At 44.9% G+C, this 16,721-nt stretch overlaps 1 protein-coding gene across 2 annotated transcripts in view; it reads left to right on the forward strand.

Moving 5' to 3' along the window:
* Window positions 1–16,433, forward strand: part of LOC121568268 (vinculin) — a 74,191-nt gene extending 57,758 nt beyond the window's left edge. The window contains exons 14-23 of one of the 2 annotated variants that reach the window (XM_045223091.1): window positions 6,005–6,133; window positions 6,264–6,413; window positions 6,503–6,611; window positions 6,830–7,132; window positions 7,234–7,358; window positions 7,535–7,735; window positions 8,940–9,113; window positions 10,048–10,251; window positions 10,349–10,453; window positions 15,038–16,433. In XM_045223091.1, coding sequence (XP_045079026.1) covers window positions 6,005–6,133; window positions 6,264–6,413; window positions 6,503–6,611; window positions 6,830–7,132; window positions 7,234–7,358; window positions 7,535–7,735; window positions 8,940–9,113; window positions 10,048–10,251; window positions 10,349–10,453; window positions 15,038–15,184 — 1,647 coding nt within the window. In that variant the 3' untranslated portion in view covers window positions 15,185–16,433. The remainder of the gene's footprint in view (window positions 1–6,004; window positions 6,134–6,263; window positions 6,414–6,502; window positions 6,612–6,829; window positions 7,133–7,233; window positions 7,359–7,534; window positions 7,736–8,939; window positions 9,114–10,047; window positions 10,252–10,348; window positions 10,454–15,037) is intronic. The other variant, XM_045223123.1, reaches the window with a different exon arrangement.
* The last annotated feature ends 288 nt before the right edge of the window (window positions 16,434–16,721 follow it).

A 16,721-nucleotide genomic window follows, 5' to 3' on the forward strand; every position in this document is an offset into this window, starting at 1 on the left:
ATGGAAAGAATATGGCACCACAACAAACCTGCCAAGAGAGGGCCGCCCACCAAAACTCACGGACCAGGCAAGGAGGGCATTAATCAGAGAGGCAACAAAGAGACCAACGATAACCCTGAAGGAGCTGCAAAGCTCCACAGCGGAGATTGGAGTATCTGTCCATAGGACCACTTTAAGCCGTACACTCCACAGAGCTGGGCTTTACGGAAGAGTGGCCAGAAAAAAGCCATTGCTTAAAGAAAAAAATAAGCAAACACGTTTGGTCTTCGCCAAAAGGCATGTGGGAGACTCCCCAAACATATGGAAGAAGGTACTCTGGTCAGATGAGACTAAAATTGAGCTTTTTGGCCATCAAGGAAAACGCTATGTCTGGTGCAAACCCAACACCTCTCATCACCCCGAGAACACCATCCCCACAGTGAAGCATGGTGGTGGCAGCATCATGCTGTGGGAATGTTTTTCATTGGCAGGGACTGGGAACCTGGTCAGAATTGAAGGAATGATGGATGGTGCTAAATATAGGGAAATCCTTGAGGGAAACCTGTTTCAGTCTTCCAGAGATTTGAGACTGGGACGGAGGTTCACCTTCCAGCAGGACAATGACCCTAAGCATACTGCTAAAGCAACACTTGAGTGGTTTAAGGGGAAACATTTAAATGTCTTGGAATGGCCTAGTCAAAGCCCAGACCTCTATCCAATTGAGAATCTGTGGTATGACTTAAAGATTGCTGTACACCAGCGGAACCCATCCAACTTGAAGGAGCTGGAGCAGTTTTGCCTTGAAGAATGGGCAAAAATCCCAGTGGCTAGATGTGCCAAGCTTATAGAGACATACCCCAAGAGACTTGCAGCTGTAATTTCTGCAAAAGGTGGCTCTACAAAGTATTGACTTTGGGTGAATAGTTATGCATGCTCAAGTTTTCAGTTTTTTTGTCTTTCTTGTTTGTTTCACAATAAAACATATTTTGCATCTTCAAAGTGGTAGGCATGTTGTGTAAATCAAATGATACAACCCCCCCAAAAAAAAATAAAATCCATTTTAAATACATTCGCAAGCCACTGTAACTTCCAAAATAAAGGAAACACTTGAGTAAATGAGGGATACAAAGTACATTGAAAGCAGGTGCTTCCACACAGGTGTGGTTCCTGAGTTAATGAAGCAATTAACATCCCATCATGCCTAGGGTCATGTATAAAATGCTCAGTTGCCCATTATGTTGGCTACCATGGCTAGAAGAAGAGATCTCAGTGACTTTGAAAGAGGAGTCTCAAAGGAGCATAGTGTGTTTTAAAGTGTTTGTTTGTGTGTGTGTGTGTGGGTGTGTGTCTCAGTCACCAGATCCCAAACCAATTGAATGGTGTTGCATCCCTCCAATAGAGGTCCAGACAAGGCACATTGAAGCTGTTCTAGCGGCGGCCCAACGCCCTATTAACATGCTGACCACACCGCCCGCATGTTATTCAATCATTGCTTGTGCGTGTCAACAAGCGTCTGCATAGCCAGGCGCTAAAATAGAAGTTGGTTCTATTTGTGACGCTTGACACGCTGCAAGTCCCGCCTCTCCCATCTCCTCATTGGTTTTTAGGAGCATATACCCACGTGGGTGATTGAAAGATGAATTGAGGTCCACACTCCAGTCCAGAGTGTGGTGGTAATGCACCTTAAAGTTGGTTGCCAACCGCCATATAAAGTCCAAAGAAGAAGAAGAAGCCTGAAGAGGAGAGATTACTAGAAACAAACTATTTTATCTGTGGATTTATTGTAGGAGTAGAGGACCTTGTGCATTTCAGGTAAAATAACAACCCAATGTTTATATCCCAGGACAAATTAGCGAGCAACAGCAAGCTAGCTAGCTAAATTGCCATAAATGTTAAATGCTTTTCGACCTGTCCCCAAATTAAAATAGTTGGTTCAGAGTTTGTTTTGATATTTCAACCTCCGTGTCCTGATCGCGTCTGGTATGGGTGGACAAAATCAACACGTGAGCGGTGTGGTCAGACACTTTATGTTGGTGTTTCCTTTATTTTGGCTATAGTGGCGCCGGAGGAGATGGCTGCCGTTTTACGGGCTCCTAACCAATTGTGCTATTGTGTGTGTTTTTTTGCATTATTTGTAACTTATTTTGTACATAATGTTTCGGCCACCGTCTCTTATGACTGAAAAGAGCTTCTGGATATCAGGACAGAGATTACTCACCTCGTACTGGATGAATATTTTTTCTTTAACCAGTCGGACGAGAAGGATTTACTTCAGACACCCGACAAGGCCCAAATCCCGTCATTCGCAGGAGAAAGAGACAGAGATATCGGGGACGTAGGTCGGGGTGCCTTGTAAGGATCCTACGGCGAGTGGGTAATCTGCCTCTAGCATCAGTCCTATTAGCCAACGTAATATCATTGGATAACAAAATAGACAAGCTACGATCACGAATATCCTACCAACGGGACATTAAAAACGGTAATATCTTATGTTTCATTGAGTCGTGGCTGAACGACGACATGGATAACAATCAGCTGGCGGGGTTTACGCTGCATCGGCAAGATTGAACAGTGGCCTCTGGTAAGACATGGGGTGGCGGTCTGTGTATATTTGTAAACAACTGCTGGTGCACGAAATCTAATATCAAGGAAGCCTCAAGGTTTTGCTCGCCTGAGGTAGAGTATCTCATGATAAGCTGTAGACCACACTATTTACCTAGAGAGTTTTCATCAATATTTTTCGTAGCTGTCTATTTACCACCACAAACCGATGTTGGCACTAAGACCGCACTCAATGAGCTGTATAAGGCCATAAGCAAACAGGAAAACGCTCATCCAGAGGCGGCGCTCCTAGTTGCCGGGGACTTTAATGCAGGGAAACGTGTTACCAGCATGTTAAATGTGCAACCAGAGGAAAGAAAACTCTACATCACCTTTACTCTACACACAGAGATGCGTACAAAGCTCTCCCTCGCCTGACCATAATTATATCCTCCTGATTCCTGCTTACAAGCAAAAACTAAAGCAGGAAGCACCAGTGACTCGGTCAATAAGGGAGTGGTCAGATGACGCAGATGCGAAGCTACAGGACTGCTAGCACAGACTGGAATATGTTCCGGGATTATTCCGATGGCATTGAGGAGTACACCACATCAGTCACTGGCTTCATCAATAAGTGTATCGATGACGTCATCCCCACAGTGTCCATACGTACCCCAACCAGAAGCCATGGATTACAGGCAACATCCGCACTGAGATCATCAGCTGTTCCGGGTTTACTGTGTGATCACGCTCTCTGTAGCCGATGTGAGTAAGATTTTAAACAGGTCAACATTCACAAGGCCGCAGGGCCAGACGGATTACCAGGACGTGTCCTCCGAGCATGCGCTGACCAACTGGCAAGTGTCTTCACTGACATTTTCAACCTGTCCCTGACTGAGTCTGTAATACCAACATGTTTCAAGCAGACCACCATAGTCCCTGTGCCCAAGAACACTAAGGCAACCTGCCTAAATGACTACAGACCCGTAGCACTCATGTCTGTAGCCATGAAGTGCTTTGAAAGGCTGGTCATGGCTCACATCAACACCATTATCCCAGAAACCCTAGACCCACTCCAATTTGCATACCGACCCAACAGATCCACAGATGATGCAATCTCTATTGCACTCCACACTGCCTTTTCCCACCTGGACAAAAGGAACACCTACATGAGAATGCTATTCATTGACTACAGCTCAGCGTTCAACACCATAGTGCCCTTAAAGCTCATCACTAAGCTAAGGACCCTGGGACTAAACACCTCCCTCTGCAACTGGATCCTGAAAATCCTGACAGGCCGCCCCCAGGCAGTAAGTGTAGGTAAGAACACATCTGCCACGCTGATCCTCAACATGGGGGGCCCTCAGGGGTGCGTGCTCAGTTCCCTCCTGTACTCCCTGTTCACCCATGACTGCATGGCCAGGTACGACTCCAACACCATCATTAAGTTTGCAGACGACACAACAGTGGTAGGCCTGATCATTGAGAACGGTGAGACAGCCTATAGGGAGGAGGTCAGAGACCTGGCCGTGTGGTGCCAGGATAACAACCTCTCTCTCAACGTGATCAAGACAAAGGAGATGATTGTGGACTACAGGAAAAGGAGGACTGAGTACGCCCCCATTCTCATCGACGGGCTGTAGTGGAGCAGGTTGAGAGCTTCAAGTTCCTTGGTGTGCACATCACCAATAAACTATCATGGTCCAAACACACCAAGACAGTCGTGAAGAGGGCACGACAAAGCCTATTCCCCTTCAGGAGACTGAAAAGATTTGGCATGTGTCCTCAGATCCTCAAAAAGTTATACAGCTGCACCATCGAGAGCATCCTGACTGGTTGCATCACTGCCTGGTATGGCAACTGCTCGGCCTCCAACCGCAAGTCACTACAGAGGGTAGTGCGTACGGCCCAGTACATCACTGGGGTCAAGCTTCCTGCCATCCAGGACCTCTATACCAGGAGGTGTCAGAGGAAGGCCCTAAAAATTGTCAAAGACTCCAGCCATCCTAGTCATAGACTGTTCTCTCTGCTACCGCACGGCAAGCGGTACCGGAGCGCCAAGTCTAGGTCCAAAAGGCTGCTTAACAGCTTCTACCTCCAAGCCATAAGACTCCTGAACAGCTAATCAAATGGCTACCCAGACTATTTGCATTGCCTCCCCCCTCCTCTTTTACGCTGCTGCTACTCTCTGTTTATTATCTATGCATAGTCACTTTAACTCTACGTACATATTACCTCAATTACCTCAACTAACCTGTGCCCCCACACATTGAATCTGTATATAGCCTCGCTACTGTTATTTTACTGCTGCTTTTTAATTATTTGTTGTTGTTATTATTATTATTATTATTATTATTTAACACTTATTTTTCTTAAAACTGCATTGTTGGTTAAGGGCTTGTAAGTAAGCATTTTACTGTAAGGTGTATTGCGCATGTGACAAATAAGATTTGATTTGATTAACATGTATCTTGTTACAAAATATCAAATACCCTGATGTATCAAAATAAACTACAACACTGGTGCCAAAACATTTATTTAATTAAAATATGTGTATTTTGTATTTTCAAAATACAGAAAATACATTTGCCTCCTTAAATGAATTATAAAACATTTACATTACTTATGACCCTTGGCTAACACCAATAGCCCAGACAATTGGCACAGTTCATAGTGTTAGTCTTCAGAGCTTTGTGGCCCCCTAATACTCCAAATTTGCAGCATTGGTGTCAGAAATTCGATACTGTGCAAGAAACTCAAGGCATGGAACTCACTTCCCGAATGAGAGTGAGTGTACTGATAGTGTGGCATAGGCAATAACATAGTGCTTTTGCTTTCAAAGTCAAATTCACTTTCCCCTTTTGGACCAAATTCACTGCATTATTCTCACTCTGGAAGTGTATCCTTGTGCTTCAACTTTCTTTCAAGCTCCTCCACTCATCCACCAACCCCTCTCATGGCCTCACACAATAACGCCATAAGACTTCTGATACCAAGTCAGCAAATTTGAGGTGATAGGGTGCCACAAAATTGTGAACTGCTTTTGATATTGTTATTTTGAAAGTATTTTGAGCATTTTGAAAATACCAAATAGGCTACCATTCTCTGAAGTCTCTTGTTACAAATTACATGTTGATTTTTTTCAGGCCATTCAAATACAAATGACAAAATAATAATTGAAAAAAATAATGTACTTTAAATACATGAAACAAAAATACTGCCCATCTCTGCACTTACACATATACCATCTCTGCACTTACACATATACACACACACACACACACACACACACACACACACACACACACACACACACACACACACACACACACACACACACACACACAGGTATAACTTGATCAAGGGCTCCTCCTGCTGGTCAAGAATGACCTTGTTTTTAAAAATGTCTGTCATCATTCTCTATTTCTACAAAAGACATATAAAACATGTACTGATATAAATATCCATAATGTATGTCTGTCAGGACTTGAAGGGTCGTATGCAGGAGGTGATGACCCAGGAAGTATCCGATGTGTTCAGTGACACCACCACCCCCATTAAACTACTGGCCGTGTCTGCGACTGCCCCCCCAGAGGCCCCGCACAGAGAGGAGGTACTGTCTGTCTGTCTTTCTGTCTGTTACATATACTGTCTGTCTGGCAGTATATTTCCTATCTATCTATAACGTTGTGTTGCGTTACGGTCAGTGTTTGTTTAGGCTAATTTGTGTGTGTGTGTTGCAGGTGTTTGATGAGCGTGCTGGTAACTTTGAGGCCCATGCGGGTCGCCTGGGCGCAACAGCGGAGAAGGCGGCGGCCGTGGGATCAGCCAATAAGAACACAGTTGAGGGAATACAGGCTACTGTTAAACACACTAGAGAACTCACTCCACAGGTACATGTGTGTGTCCCCAGCGACTTAGACTTTAGACAGACACAACAATGATGTTGATTATGAGTGTGTGTGTGTTTGTGTGTGTTCAGGTGACCTCCGCAGCTCGCATCCTGTTGAAGAACCCAGGTAACCAGGCGGCCTACGAACACTTTGACACCATGAAGAACCAGTGGATCGACAATGTAGAGAAACTCACTGGTAACACACACACACACACACACACATGCATGCATGCATGCATGCATGCATATGCAACCACACACACACGCACGTGGACACACACCCAAAGGTTTCTGAAGGCTGTGTACTGTATGTTTCACTCTTCCTCATGCCTCTTTGTGTGTGTGTGTGTGTGTGTGTGTGTCTGCGTGCGTGCGTATGTGTCTGTCTGTGTGCTTGCATGCGTGTGTGTGCAGGTCTGGTGGATGAAGCCATAGACACCAAGTCTCTGCTGGATGCGTCTGAGGAAGCAATCAAGAAGGACATCGATAAGTGTCGTGTCGCCATGGCGAATGTACAACCGCAGATGCTAGTTGCCGGGGCGACCAGCATAGCTCGGCGAGCCAATCGCGTACTACTGGTGGCGAAGAGAGAGGTGGAGAACTCAGAGGACCCAAGGTTCAGAAAAGCAGTGAAACGTGCATCAGATATACTCAGCCACACTATATCACCTATGGTTATAGACGCTAAGGCTGTGGCCGGAAATATACAGGACCCAGGTACTTACACGCACGCACACATGCACACATATATGCCTTGTTTCTACCACTTGTATGTACAGAATTTGACTGTAATTCATGCCCCTACTTCTCCCACTCAGCCCTCCAGAAGGCCTTTTTAGATTCTTGCCTCAGAATTCTGGCTGCTGTTGGGAAGGTCAGAGAAGCCTTCAGCCCCCCGGAACCAGACTTCCCCCCTCCACCCCCAGACCTAGACAAGCTACACGTGAGTACAAACACACACACACAGACGCAGTGTTACACAGTTAGACTCTTGAACTGTTTCAGCATCAGACATTGATAATTAAAACAAGAAAAACAATGCTATCTGACTTCATGCCTCATCTCTCCGTCCATCCAACAGTCTTTCTGTCTGTCCGTGTGTCTGTCTGTCCCCTCCAGGTGAGTGATCAGGAGCAGGCCCCCCCTAAGCCCCCCCTACCAGAGGGAGAGGTGCCCCCACCCCGCCCCCCACCTCCAGAGGAGAAAGAGAGAGACCGAGATGAAGACTTTCCAGAGCAGAAGGCAGGAGAGCTGCTCAGTGAGCCCATGATGGTGGCTGCTAGGCAACTACACGACGAGGCACGCAAGTGGTCCAGCAAGGTCAGCACACACACACACACACACACTGTACATACATTCACTGCTCTAGTGTTAGGGTGCTAGCCATTAGCTTTAGTGCAGCTGTAAGTATGTGCTAGTGTGTGTGAGTGTGTGTTAGTGCTAGTGTTCATGCAATCAGCATTCATGCATTTCCCAGACAGAAGTAGACCTACTGTATAGGGTTTAGCTGTGCTAGTAGGCCCTACCAGTGGTATTACTGTGGTAATGCAGTCTTAGTACCAGTGGTAATGTAATCTTATTACCAGTGGTAATGTGATTATACAGGGTTTAGTACAGGGTTTTACTGCAACTACTTTATTATGCTCTACAGAGGAAGGGTTGGTTATGACAAATAGGAGACATGTGGAGGGGTTGGGTATGACAGAGGCGGTTCTCTGATGTCCTGTGTGTCTCTACTCTGAGTTGTGCAATAAAGGGATTTCTCCAACACGTCTGTGTTGCTGAAATATGGAGATCTGGGAGCTGATTCCAATTTCAGACGAAAACTGGAAACTGTCATCTGAGAAAGGTGTCTGCATGCTGTGTCTCCAAACTAACCTTCCAACAAGAGTAGGGTTGCAAAATTCCCTTAACTTTCTGATTTCGGGAATCTTCCAACCAGGATTTCTGGAAAACCTGGGAATTTTGGGAAAGTTCCCGGAATTTTTTAACCCTAAACAGGAGGACTAGAACAGAACAGTCTTACAGAGTCTGGACAAAAACACAATTCTCGCTCCTCTGTCAGAGTCAATATTGGTTTGGTTTCTGTCAACTACACAACATTGAAACAACTCTTCAATACTTTTGTACCTGTCTGTACCTGTATCTAAATGAACACTGTAGCCCAGGCTGACTCCCTCTCTCCCGGCCACCCTGCCCCAGCTCTCCTCATTGCTACCTGCCTAGCCCAACTCTTTCTTCCCCTCCTCTCTCCTCCCTGATAGAACTGTCTGCCTCTTCTCCTCTCTCACTTCTTTCCCTTCTCCCCCAGTGGTAGTATCGCTTTTTTCCCTCCCTCCTCTCATTCCTCCTCCTCCCCTGACTGTAGACTTCCTCTTGTCCTTCTCTCCATCCAATGCCTGTCATACAAACGCCCTACTTTCTACATGCTGCCTCCCCACCCCTCTTATCCTCCCTAACCCATCCTCTTCCCTCACCCCTATCCCTCCTACTCCCCTCCCCTCCTCTCCCCACCCACCCCCAGCCTAAGGAAGAGGAGGGTGTAGAGGAGGTAGATGATGAAGACGAGTTTACTGACGGTGAGGATGACTATGAGCCAGAGCTGTTGATGATGCCGTCAAACGGCAATGCCGTAAATCAACCCATCCTTGCCGCAGCCCAGTCACTTCATCAGGAGGCACGCAAGTGGTCCAGCAAGGTATAGGACACGCCCCCAAAGGCCCCTACTGGCCACTGCATCCCCTCTGCACCCAGCTCTGCATCCTGCTGTTGGAAAAGTCACATACTGTTACTATGGGAACATGTAACTTACTGTTACTATGGGAACTTGTAACTTATTGGGACTAAGTTTTCAGAAAGGTGTAGACTACGTCCTGACTGCATCCCATCTGCACCGTTACTATGGAAACCCTCTGCTCTGCATCCTGCTGTAACCATGGGGACATCCAATCAGCTGTGGCTGCTGCATTACTCCTGGACACTTAGTTGACACACAGTTGTGTTTACATTGTGTTGTTGAGGTCTTGATGTTGTGTTGAGGTTATGTTAAGGTTGCCTGTGAGGATTGTTGTTGGAATGGCACCTTTGTTGCACCTGCTGGATAAACTGATACTGGCTTCTCAAGTCCCTCCCTTGGGTAACTAAGTGGTTTAGAGGAGGAGCCAGTCGCTCTGACTCTGCCTCTGTCCAACCTGTGAAGCCAAGGATCACAGTTTCTCAATACTTTCTGGGTGATGTAGTTTCTGGCTGCCTGCTGTTGGTATGATGACACTTCCTGCTTTGCCTGATGATAAATATTAACCTCCACCTGACCATCATCACATGGTATAACCTATCAGCGCTGAATGTTTTACAGTGTTGTAAAACATTCTAAATAAAGCTCAAGAAAACGATATAACTTTTGGACTAAACTGTTTTCATTACACATGATCGTCAACCATTGAAGATCAATGTCTGAGAACAGAAATGTATGAAAGACTATTAACACAGAGGCATGGAGAAGTGGAACGTGAAACACTGAGTACAAGGAGTACCCCACCCATCCACTATACTAACCCCCTCTTTCCCATTGTCCCTCCCCCCAATCTCCCCCATCACACTAACCCCTATCTCCCCGTCCCCTTCCTCCACAGGGAAATGACATCATAGCGGCGGCCAAGAGGATGGCGTTGCTGATGGCTGAGATGTCCCGGTTGGTTCGCGGCGGTAGCGGTAACAAGCGGGCTATGATCCAGTGTGCTAAAGACATTGCCAAAGCCTCGGATGAGGTCACCAGGCTGGCCAAAGAGGTGGCCAAGCAGTGTACTGACCGACGCATCAGAACCAACCTGCTGCAGGTACACATACACACATGCGCACGCACATACAAACACGTGCCTGCACGCACACACACACACTCACTCAGGGGGTGTAACATACTGTTTATGTGTCCAGGTGTGTGAGCGTATCCCCACCATCAGTACTCAGCTGAAGATCCTGTCAACAGTCAAAGCCACCATGCTGGGACGAACCAACATCAGTGAGGAGGAGTCTGAACAGGTGAGAAAGAGAAAATTAAGAAAAAAAGACGAGTGATATGTACAGTAAATTATTGTAAAAACATGTACAGTGCCTTCGGAAAGTGTTCAGACCCCTTTACTTTTTTCACATATTCTTACATTACAGCCTTATTCTAATATGGATTTTAAAAAACAAACAAATCTGCAGCAATCTACACACAATCCCTCATAATGACAAAGCAAACACAGGTTTTTAGAAATGTTTGCACATTTATTAAAAATAAAAAACAGAAATACCTTATTTACATAAGTATTCAGACCCTTTGCTATGAGACTCAAAATTGAGCTCAGGTGGATCCTGTTTCCATTGATCATCCTTGAGATGTTTCCACCTGTGGTAAATGTAATTGATTGGACATGATTTGGAAAGGCACACACCTGTCTATATACAGTTGAAGTCGGAAGTTTACATACACTTAGGTTGGAGTAATTAAAACACGTTTTTCAACCACTCCACAAATGTCTTGTTAACAAACTATAGTTTTGGCAAGTCGGTTAGGACATCTACTTTGTGCATGACACAAGTAATTTTTCCAACAATTGTTTACAGACAGATTATTTCACTTATAATTCACTGTATCACAATTCCAGTGGGTCAGAAGTTTACATACACTAAGTTGACTGTGCCTTTAAACAGCTTGGAAAATTCCAGAAAATGATGTCATGGCTTTAGAAGCTTCTGATAGGCTATTTGACATCATTTGAGTCAATTGGAGGTGTACCTGTGGATGTATTTCAAGGCCTACCTTCAAACTCAGTGCCTCTTTGCTTGACATCATAGGAAAATCAAAAGAAATCAGCCAAAATAATTGTAGACCTCCACAAGTCTGGTTCATCCTTGGGAGCAATTTCCAAACTGTTTGGCCATAATGACCATCGTTATGTTTGGAGGAAAAAGGGGGGACTTGCAAGCCGAAGAACACCATCCCAACCGTGAAGCACAGGGGTGGCAGCATCATGCTGTGGGGGTGCTTTGCTGCAGGAGGGACTGGTGCACTTCACAAAATAGATGGCATCATAAGGAAGGAAAATTATGTGGATACAGTGAGGGGAAAAAAGTATTTGATATCCTGCTGATTTTGTATGTTTGCCCACTGACAAAGAAATGATCAGTCTATAATTTTAATGGTAGGTTTATTTGAACAGTGAGAGACAGAATAACAACAAAAAAATCCAGAAAAACGCATGTAAAAAATGTTATAAATTGATTTGCATTTTAATGAGGGAAATAAGTATTTGACCCCTCTGCAAAACATGACTTAGTACTTGGTGGCAAAACCCTTGTTGGCAATCACAGAGGTCAGACATTTCTTGTAGTTGGCCACCAGGTTTGTACACATCTCAGGAGGGATTTTGTTCCACTCCTCTTTGCAGATCTTCTCCAAGTCATTAAGGTTTCGAGGCTGACGTTTGGCAACTCAAACCTTCAGCTCCCTCCACAGATTTTCTATGGGATTAAGGTCTGGAGACTGGCTAAGCCACTCCAGGACCTTAATGTTCTCCTTCTAGAGCCACTCCTTTGTTGCCTTGGCCGTGTGTTTTGGGTCATTGTCATGCTGGAATACCCATCCATGACCCATTTTCAATGCTCTGGCTGAGGGAAGGAGGTTCTCACCCAAGATTTGACGGTACATGGCCCCGTCCATCGTCCCTTTGATGCGGTGAAGTTGTCCTGTCCCCTTAGCAGAAAAACACCCCCAAATCATATTGTTTCCACCTCCATGTTTGATGGTGGGGATGGTGTTCTTGGGGTCATAGGCAGCATTCCTCCTCCTCCAAACACGGCGAGTTGAGTTGATGCCAAAGAGCTTGATTTTGGTCTCATCTGACCACAACACTTTCACCCAGTTCTCCTCTGAATCATTCAGATGTTCATTGGCAAACTTCAGACTGGCATGTATATGTGCTTTCTTGAGCAGGGGGACCTTGCGGGCGCTGCAGGATTTCAGTCCTTCACGGCATAGTGTGTTACCAATTGTTTTCTTGGTTACTATGGTCCCAGCTGCCTTGAGATCATTGACAAGATCCTCCCGTGTAGTTCTGGGCTGATTCCTCACCGTTCTCATGATCATTGCAACTCCACGAGGTGAGATCTTGTATGGAGCCCCAGGCCGAGGGAGATTGACAGTCTTTTGTGTTTCTTCCATTTGCGAATAATCGCACAAACTGTTGTCACCTTCTCACCAAGCTGCTTGGCGATGGTCTTGTAGCCCATTCCAGCCTCGTGTAGGTCTACAATCTTGTCCCTGACATCCTTGGAGACTCTTTGGTCTTGGCCATGGTGGAGAGTTTGGAATCTGATTGATTGATTGCGTCTGTGGACAGGTGTCTTTTATACAGGTATCAAGCTGAGATTAGGAGCACTCCCTTTAAGAGTGTGCTCCTAATCTCAGCTTGTTACCTGTGTAAAAGACACCTGGGAGCCAGAAATCTTTCTGATTGAGAGGGGGTCAAATACTTATTTCCCTCATTAAAATGCAAATCAATTTATAACATTTTTGACATGCGTTTTTCTGGATTCTTTTGTTGTTATTCTGTCTCTCACTGTTCAAATAAACCTACCATTAAAATTATAGACTGATCATTTCTTTGTCAGTGGGCAAACATACAAAATCAGCAGGGGATCAAATACTTTTTTCCCTCACTGTATATTGAAGCAACATATCAAGACATCAGTCAGGAAGTTAAAGCTTGGTCGCAAATGGGTCTTCCAAATGGACAATGACCCCAAGCATACTTCCAAAGTTGTAGCAAAATGGCTTAAGGACAACAATGTCAAGGTATTGGAGTGGCCATCACAAAGCCCTGACCTCAATCCTATAGAACATTTGTGGGCAGAACTGAAAAAGTGTGTGCGAGCAAGGAGGCCTACAAACCTGACTCAGTTACACCAGCTCTGTCAGGAGGAATGGGCCAAAATTCACCCAACTTATTGTGGGAAGCTTGTGGAAGGCTACTCGAAACGTTTGACTGAAGTTAAACAATTTAAAGGCAATGCTACCAAATACTAATTGACCCATTGGGAATTTGATGAAATAAATAAAAGCTTAAATAAATCATTCTATCTGCTATTATTCTGACATTTCACATTCTTAAAATAAAGTTGTAATCCTAACTGACCTAAGACGGGGACTTTTTACTAGGATTAAATGTCAGTAATTGTGAAAAGCTGAGTTTAAATGTATTTGGCTAAGGTGTATGTACATTTCCGACTTCAACTGTAAGGTTCCACAGTTGACAGTGCATGACAAAGCAAAAACCAAGCCATGATGTCGAAGGAATTGTCCGTAGAGCTCCAAGAGGATTGTGTCGAGGCACAGATCTGGGGAAGGGTACCAAAACAGTTCTGCAGCATTGAAGGTCCCCAAGAACACAGTGCCCTCCATCATTCTTAAATGGAAGAAGTTTGGAACCACCAAGACTCTTCCTAGAGCTGGCCGCCCAGCCAAACTGAGTAATCGGGGGAGAAGGGCCTTGGTCAGGGAGGTGACCAAGAACCCAATGGTCACTCTGACAGAGCTCTAGAGTTCCTCTTTGGAGATGGGAGAACCTTCCAGAAGGACAACCATCTCTGCAGCACTCCACCAATCAGGCCTTTATGGTAGAGTGGCCAGACGGAAGCCACTCCTCAGTAAAAGGCACATGACAGCCCGCTTGGAGTTTGCCAAAAGGCACCTAAAGACTCTCAGTCCATGAGAAACAAGATTCTCTGGTCTGATGAAACCAAGATTAAACTCTTTGACCTGAATGCCAAGCATCACGTGTGGAGGAAACCTGGCAATATCCCTACAGTGAAGAATGGTGGTGGCAGCATCATGCTGTGGGGATGTTTTTCAGCGGCAGGGACTGGGAGACTAGTCAGGATCGAGGCAAATATGAACGGAGCAAAGTACAGAGAGACCCTTCACGAAAACCTGCTCCAGAGCGCTCAGGACCTCAGACTGGGGAGAAGGTTCACCTTCCAACAGGACAACAACCCTAAGCACACAGCCAAGACAATGCAGGAGTGGCTTCGGGACAAGTCTCTGAATGTCCTTGAGTGGCCCAGCCAGAGCACAGACTTGAACTCGATCTAACATCTCTGGAGAGACCTGAAAATATCTGTGCAGCAATGCTCCCCATCCAACCTGACAGAGCTTGAGAGGATCTGCAGAGAAGAATGGAAGAAACTCCCCAAATACAGGTGTGCCAAGCTTATAGTGTCATACTCAAGACGACTCGAGGCTGTAATCGCTGCCAAAGATGCTTCAACAAAGTATTGAGTAAAGGGTAATACTTATGTAAATGTGATATCTGTTTTTTAATTCTAATAAATTAGCAAACATTTCTAAAAACCTTTATTTTTTTTGTCATTATAGGGTATTGTGTGTGGTTGATGAGATTTTTATTTTATTTTAATCAATTTTAGAATATGGCTGTAACCTAACAAAATGTGGGAAAAGTCAAGGGGTCTGAATACTTTTCGAAGGCACTGTATATATTTTCAACCCTGTTTCAACTCCCTTGCTCCCCAAAGTCTACAGTGTTTAACCTGTATCTCGCTCTCTCCCTCCAATCCATCCAGGCTACAGAGATGCTGGTCCATAATGCCCAGAACCTGATGCAGTCAGTCAAGGAGACGGTGAGAGAGGCCGAGGCTGCTTCCATCAAGATCCGCACCGATGCAGGCTTCACCCTGCGCTGGGTACGCAAGACCCCCTGGTACCAGTAACACACACTGGTGGCAACACACACACACACACACACACACACACAAACAGGTGTAGTTTTACGGCATACTCTGTATGTGTAGTTAGTAGAGTACAGCTAACAACTTCCCTGTTGAAATAAGCTTGAGTTGTTAGCTCCAAAGTTCAATTTATCCGTTACCATGGTATTATGTAGGACGACAGCTTTAATATATATTTTTGGGATGTTGGGTTTCAAGGGTTTATCCAAAATCCAAGTATATATTTTTTTGCATGAAGAGGTTTTCTATTTTCTAACCATGGTGACTTTTTTACCTGTCCCATTCTAAATTAATGTCAGAGTTCACAGAAGTTTACTTTTTATCTAGTCTGAGCTGTTGGGGTTTCTTATTTTTACATATATTTAATTTTGTTTTATGGCTGACAGCACTGTTGGAAGTGTTTTAGCCACCCGAGTATCACTCCTTTATGTTTACTGAGTGGTGGAACCACTGGTCTTAACAGGACACTGACATTAAGGCCAGGAAACACCATAACCAACGTCGGCTGTGCGCAGCAGACGGTCGTCCTAATGCTTCAAAACATCGCTTATTTTATTCTACATGCTGAATCACCACAATTCATCAACACCCAGCAGGTGATCAATCTACTGCGCACCACCGATGTTTGTTATGGTTTGTTATCTTATTGCTTTTTCTGAGATTTATCTAACAGGAGATATGTATTACACAGCAGTGCTTGAAGTGGAATAAAAAGCTGGTGTTGGGGTTTGTATTTTAGAGCTGGTATTTTATAAGTAGTGACAGTATATTCAGGTAGTAGAAAAGGAGAGGTGCTAGTTCTCTGAAGCGGTCAGTTCTGGCCCACTTCAACCACTGGTACATAATGTGTGCGTCCTAAATGGCACCCTATTCCCTATATAGTGCACTACTTTTGACCACAGCCCTATGGGCCCTGATCAAAAGTAGAGCACTACATAGGGAATAGCATGTGACATACACAGGGACAGCTTTGTTAGTATGATGGTATGATGTTAGTATGATATGAAGTGAGTGATATGCTATTTATTGACTTATGGAGGCTGTCAAGCTGGCGTGTGGGTTGGTGCTCAAGGGATGCTTCCTGTGTTTTTACTGAATTTTATTTGACATGATGTCACAAACAATGCCAAAGACTTTGTTTTACGGCACTGTATATGAACATACACTATATATACAAAAATATGTGGACACCCCTTCAAATTAGTGTGTTCGGCTATTTCGGCCACACCCGTTGCTGACAGGTGTATAAAATCGAGCACACAGCCATGCAAACTCCGTAGACAAACATTGGCAGTAGAATGGCCTTACTGAAGAGCTCAGTGACTTTGAACGTGGCACCGTCATAGGATGCCACCTTTCCAACAAGTCAGTTCATCAAATTTCTGCCCTGCTAGAGCTGCCAGGGTCAACTGTAAGTGCTGTTATTGTGAAGTGGAAACGTCTAGGAGCAACTAAGGCTCAACCACGAAGTGGTAGGCCACACAAGCTCACAGAACGGTAACGCCGAGTGCTGAAGTGC

Source organism: Coregonus clupeaformis, chromosome 1 (assembly GCF_020615455.1).
Source record: "Coregonus clupeaformis isolate EN_2021a chromosome 1, ASM2061545v1, whole genome shotgun sequence".
Classification (NCBI taxonomy): domain Eukaryota; kingdom Metazoa; phylum Chordata; class Actinopteri; order Salmoniformes; family Salmonidae; genus Coregonus; species Coregonus clupeaformis.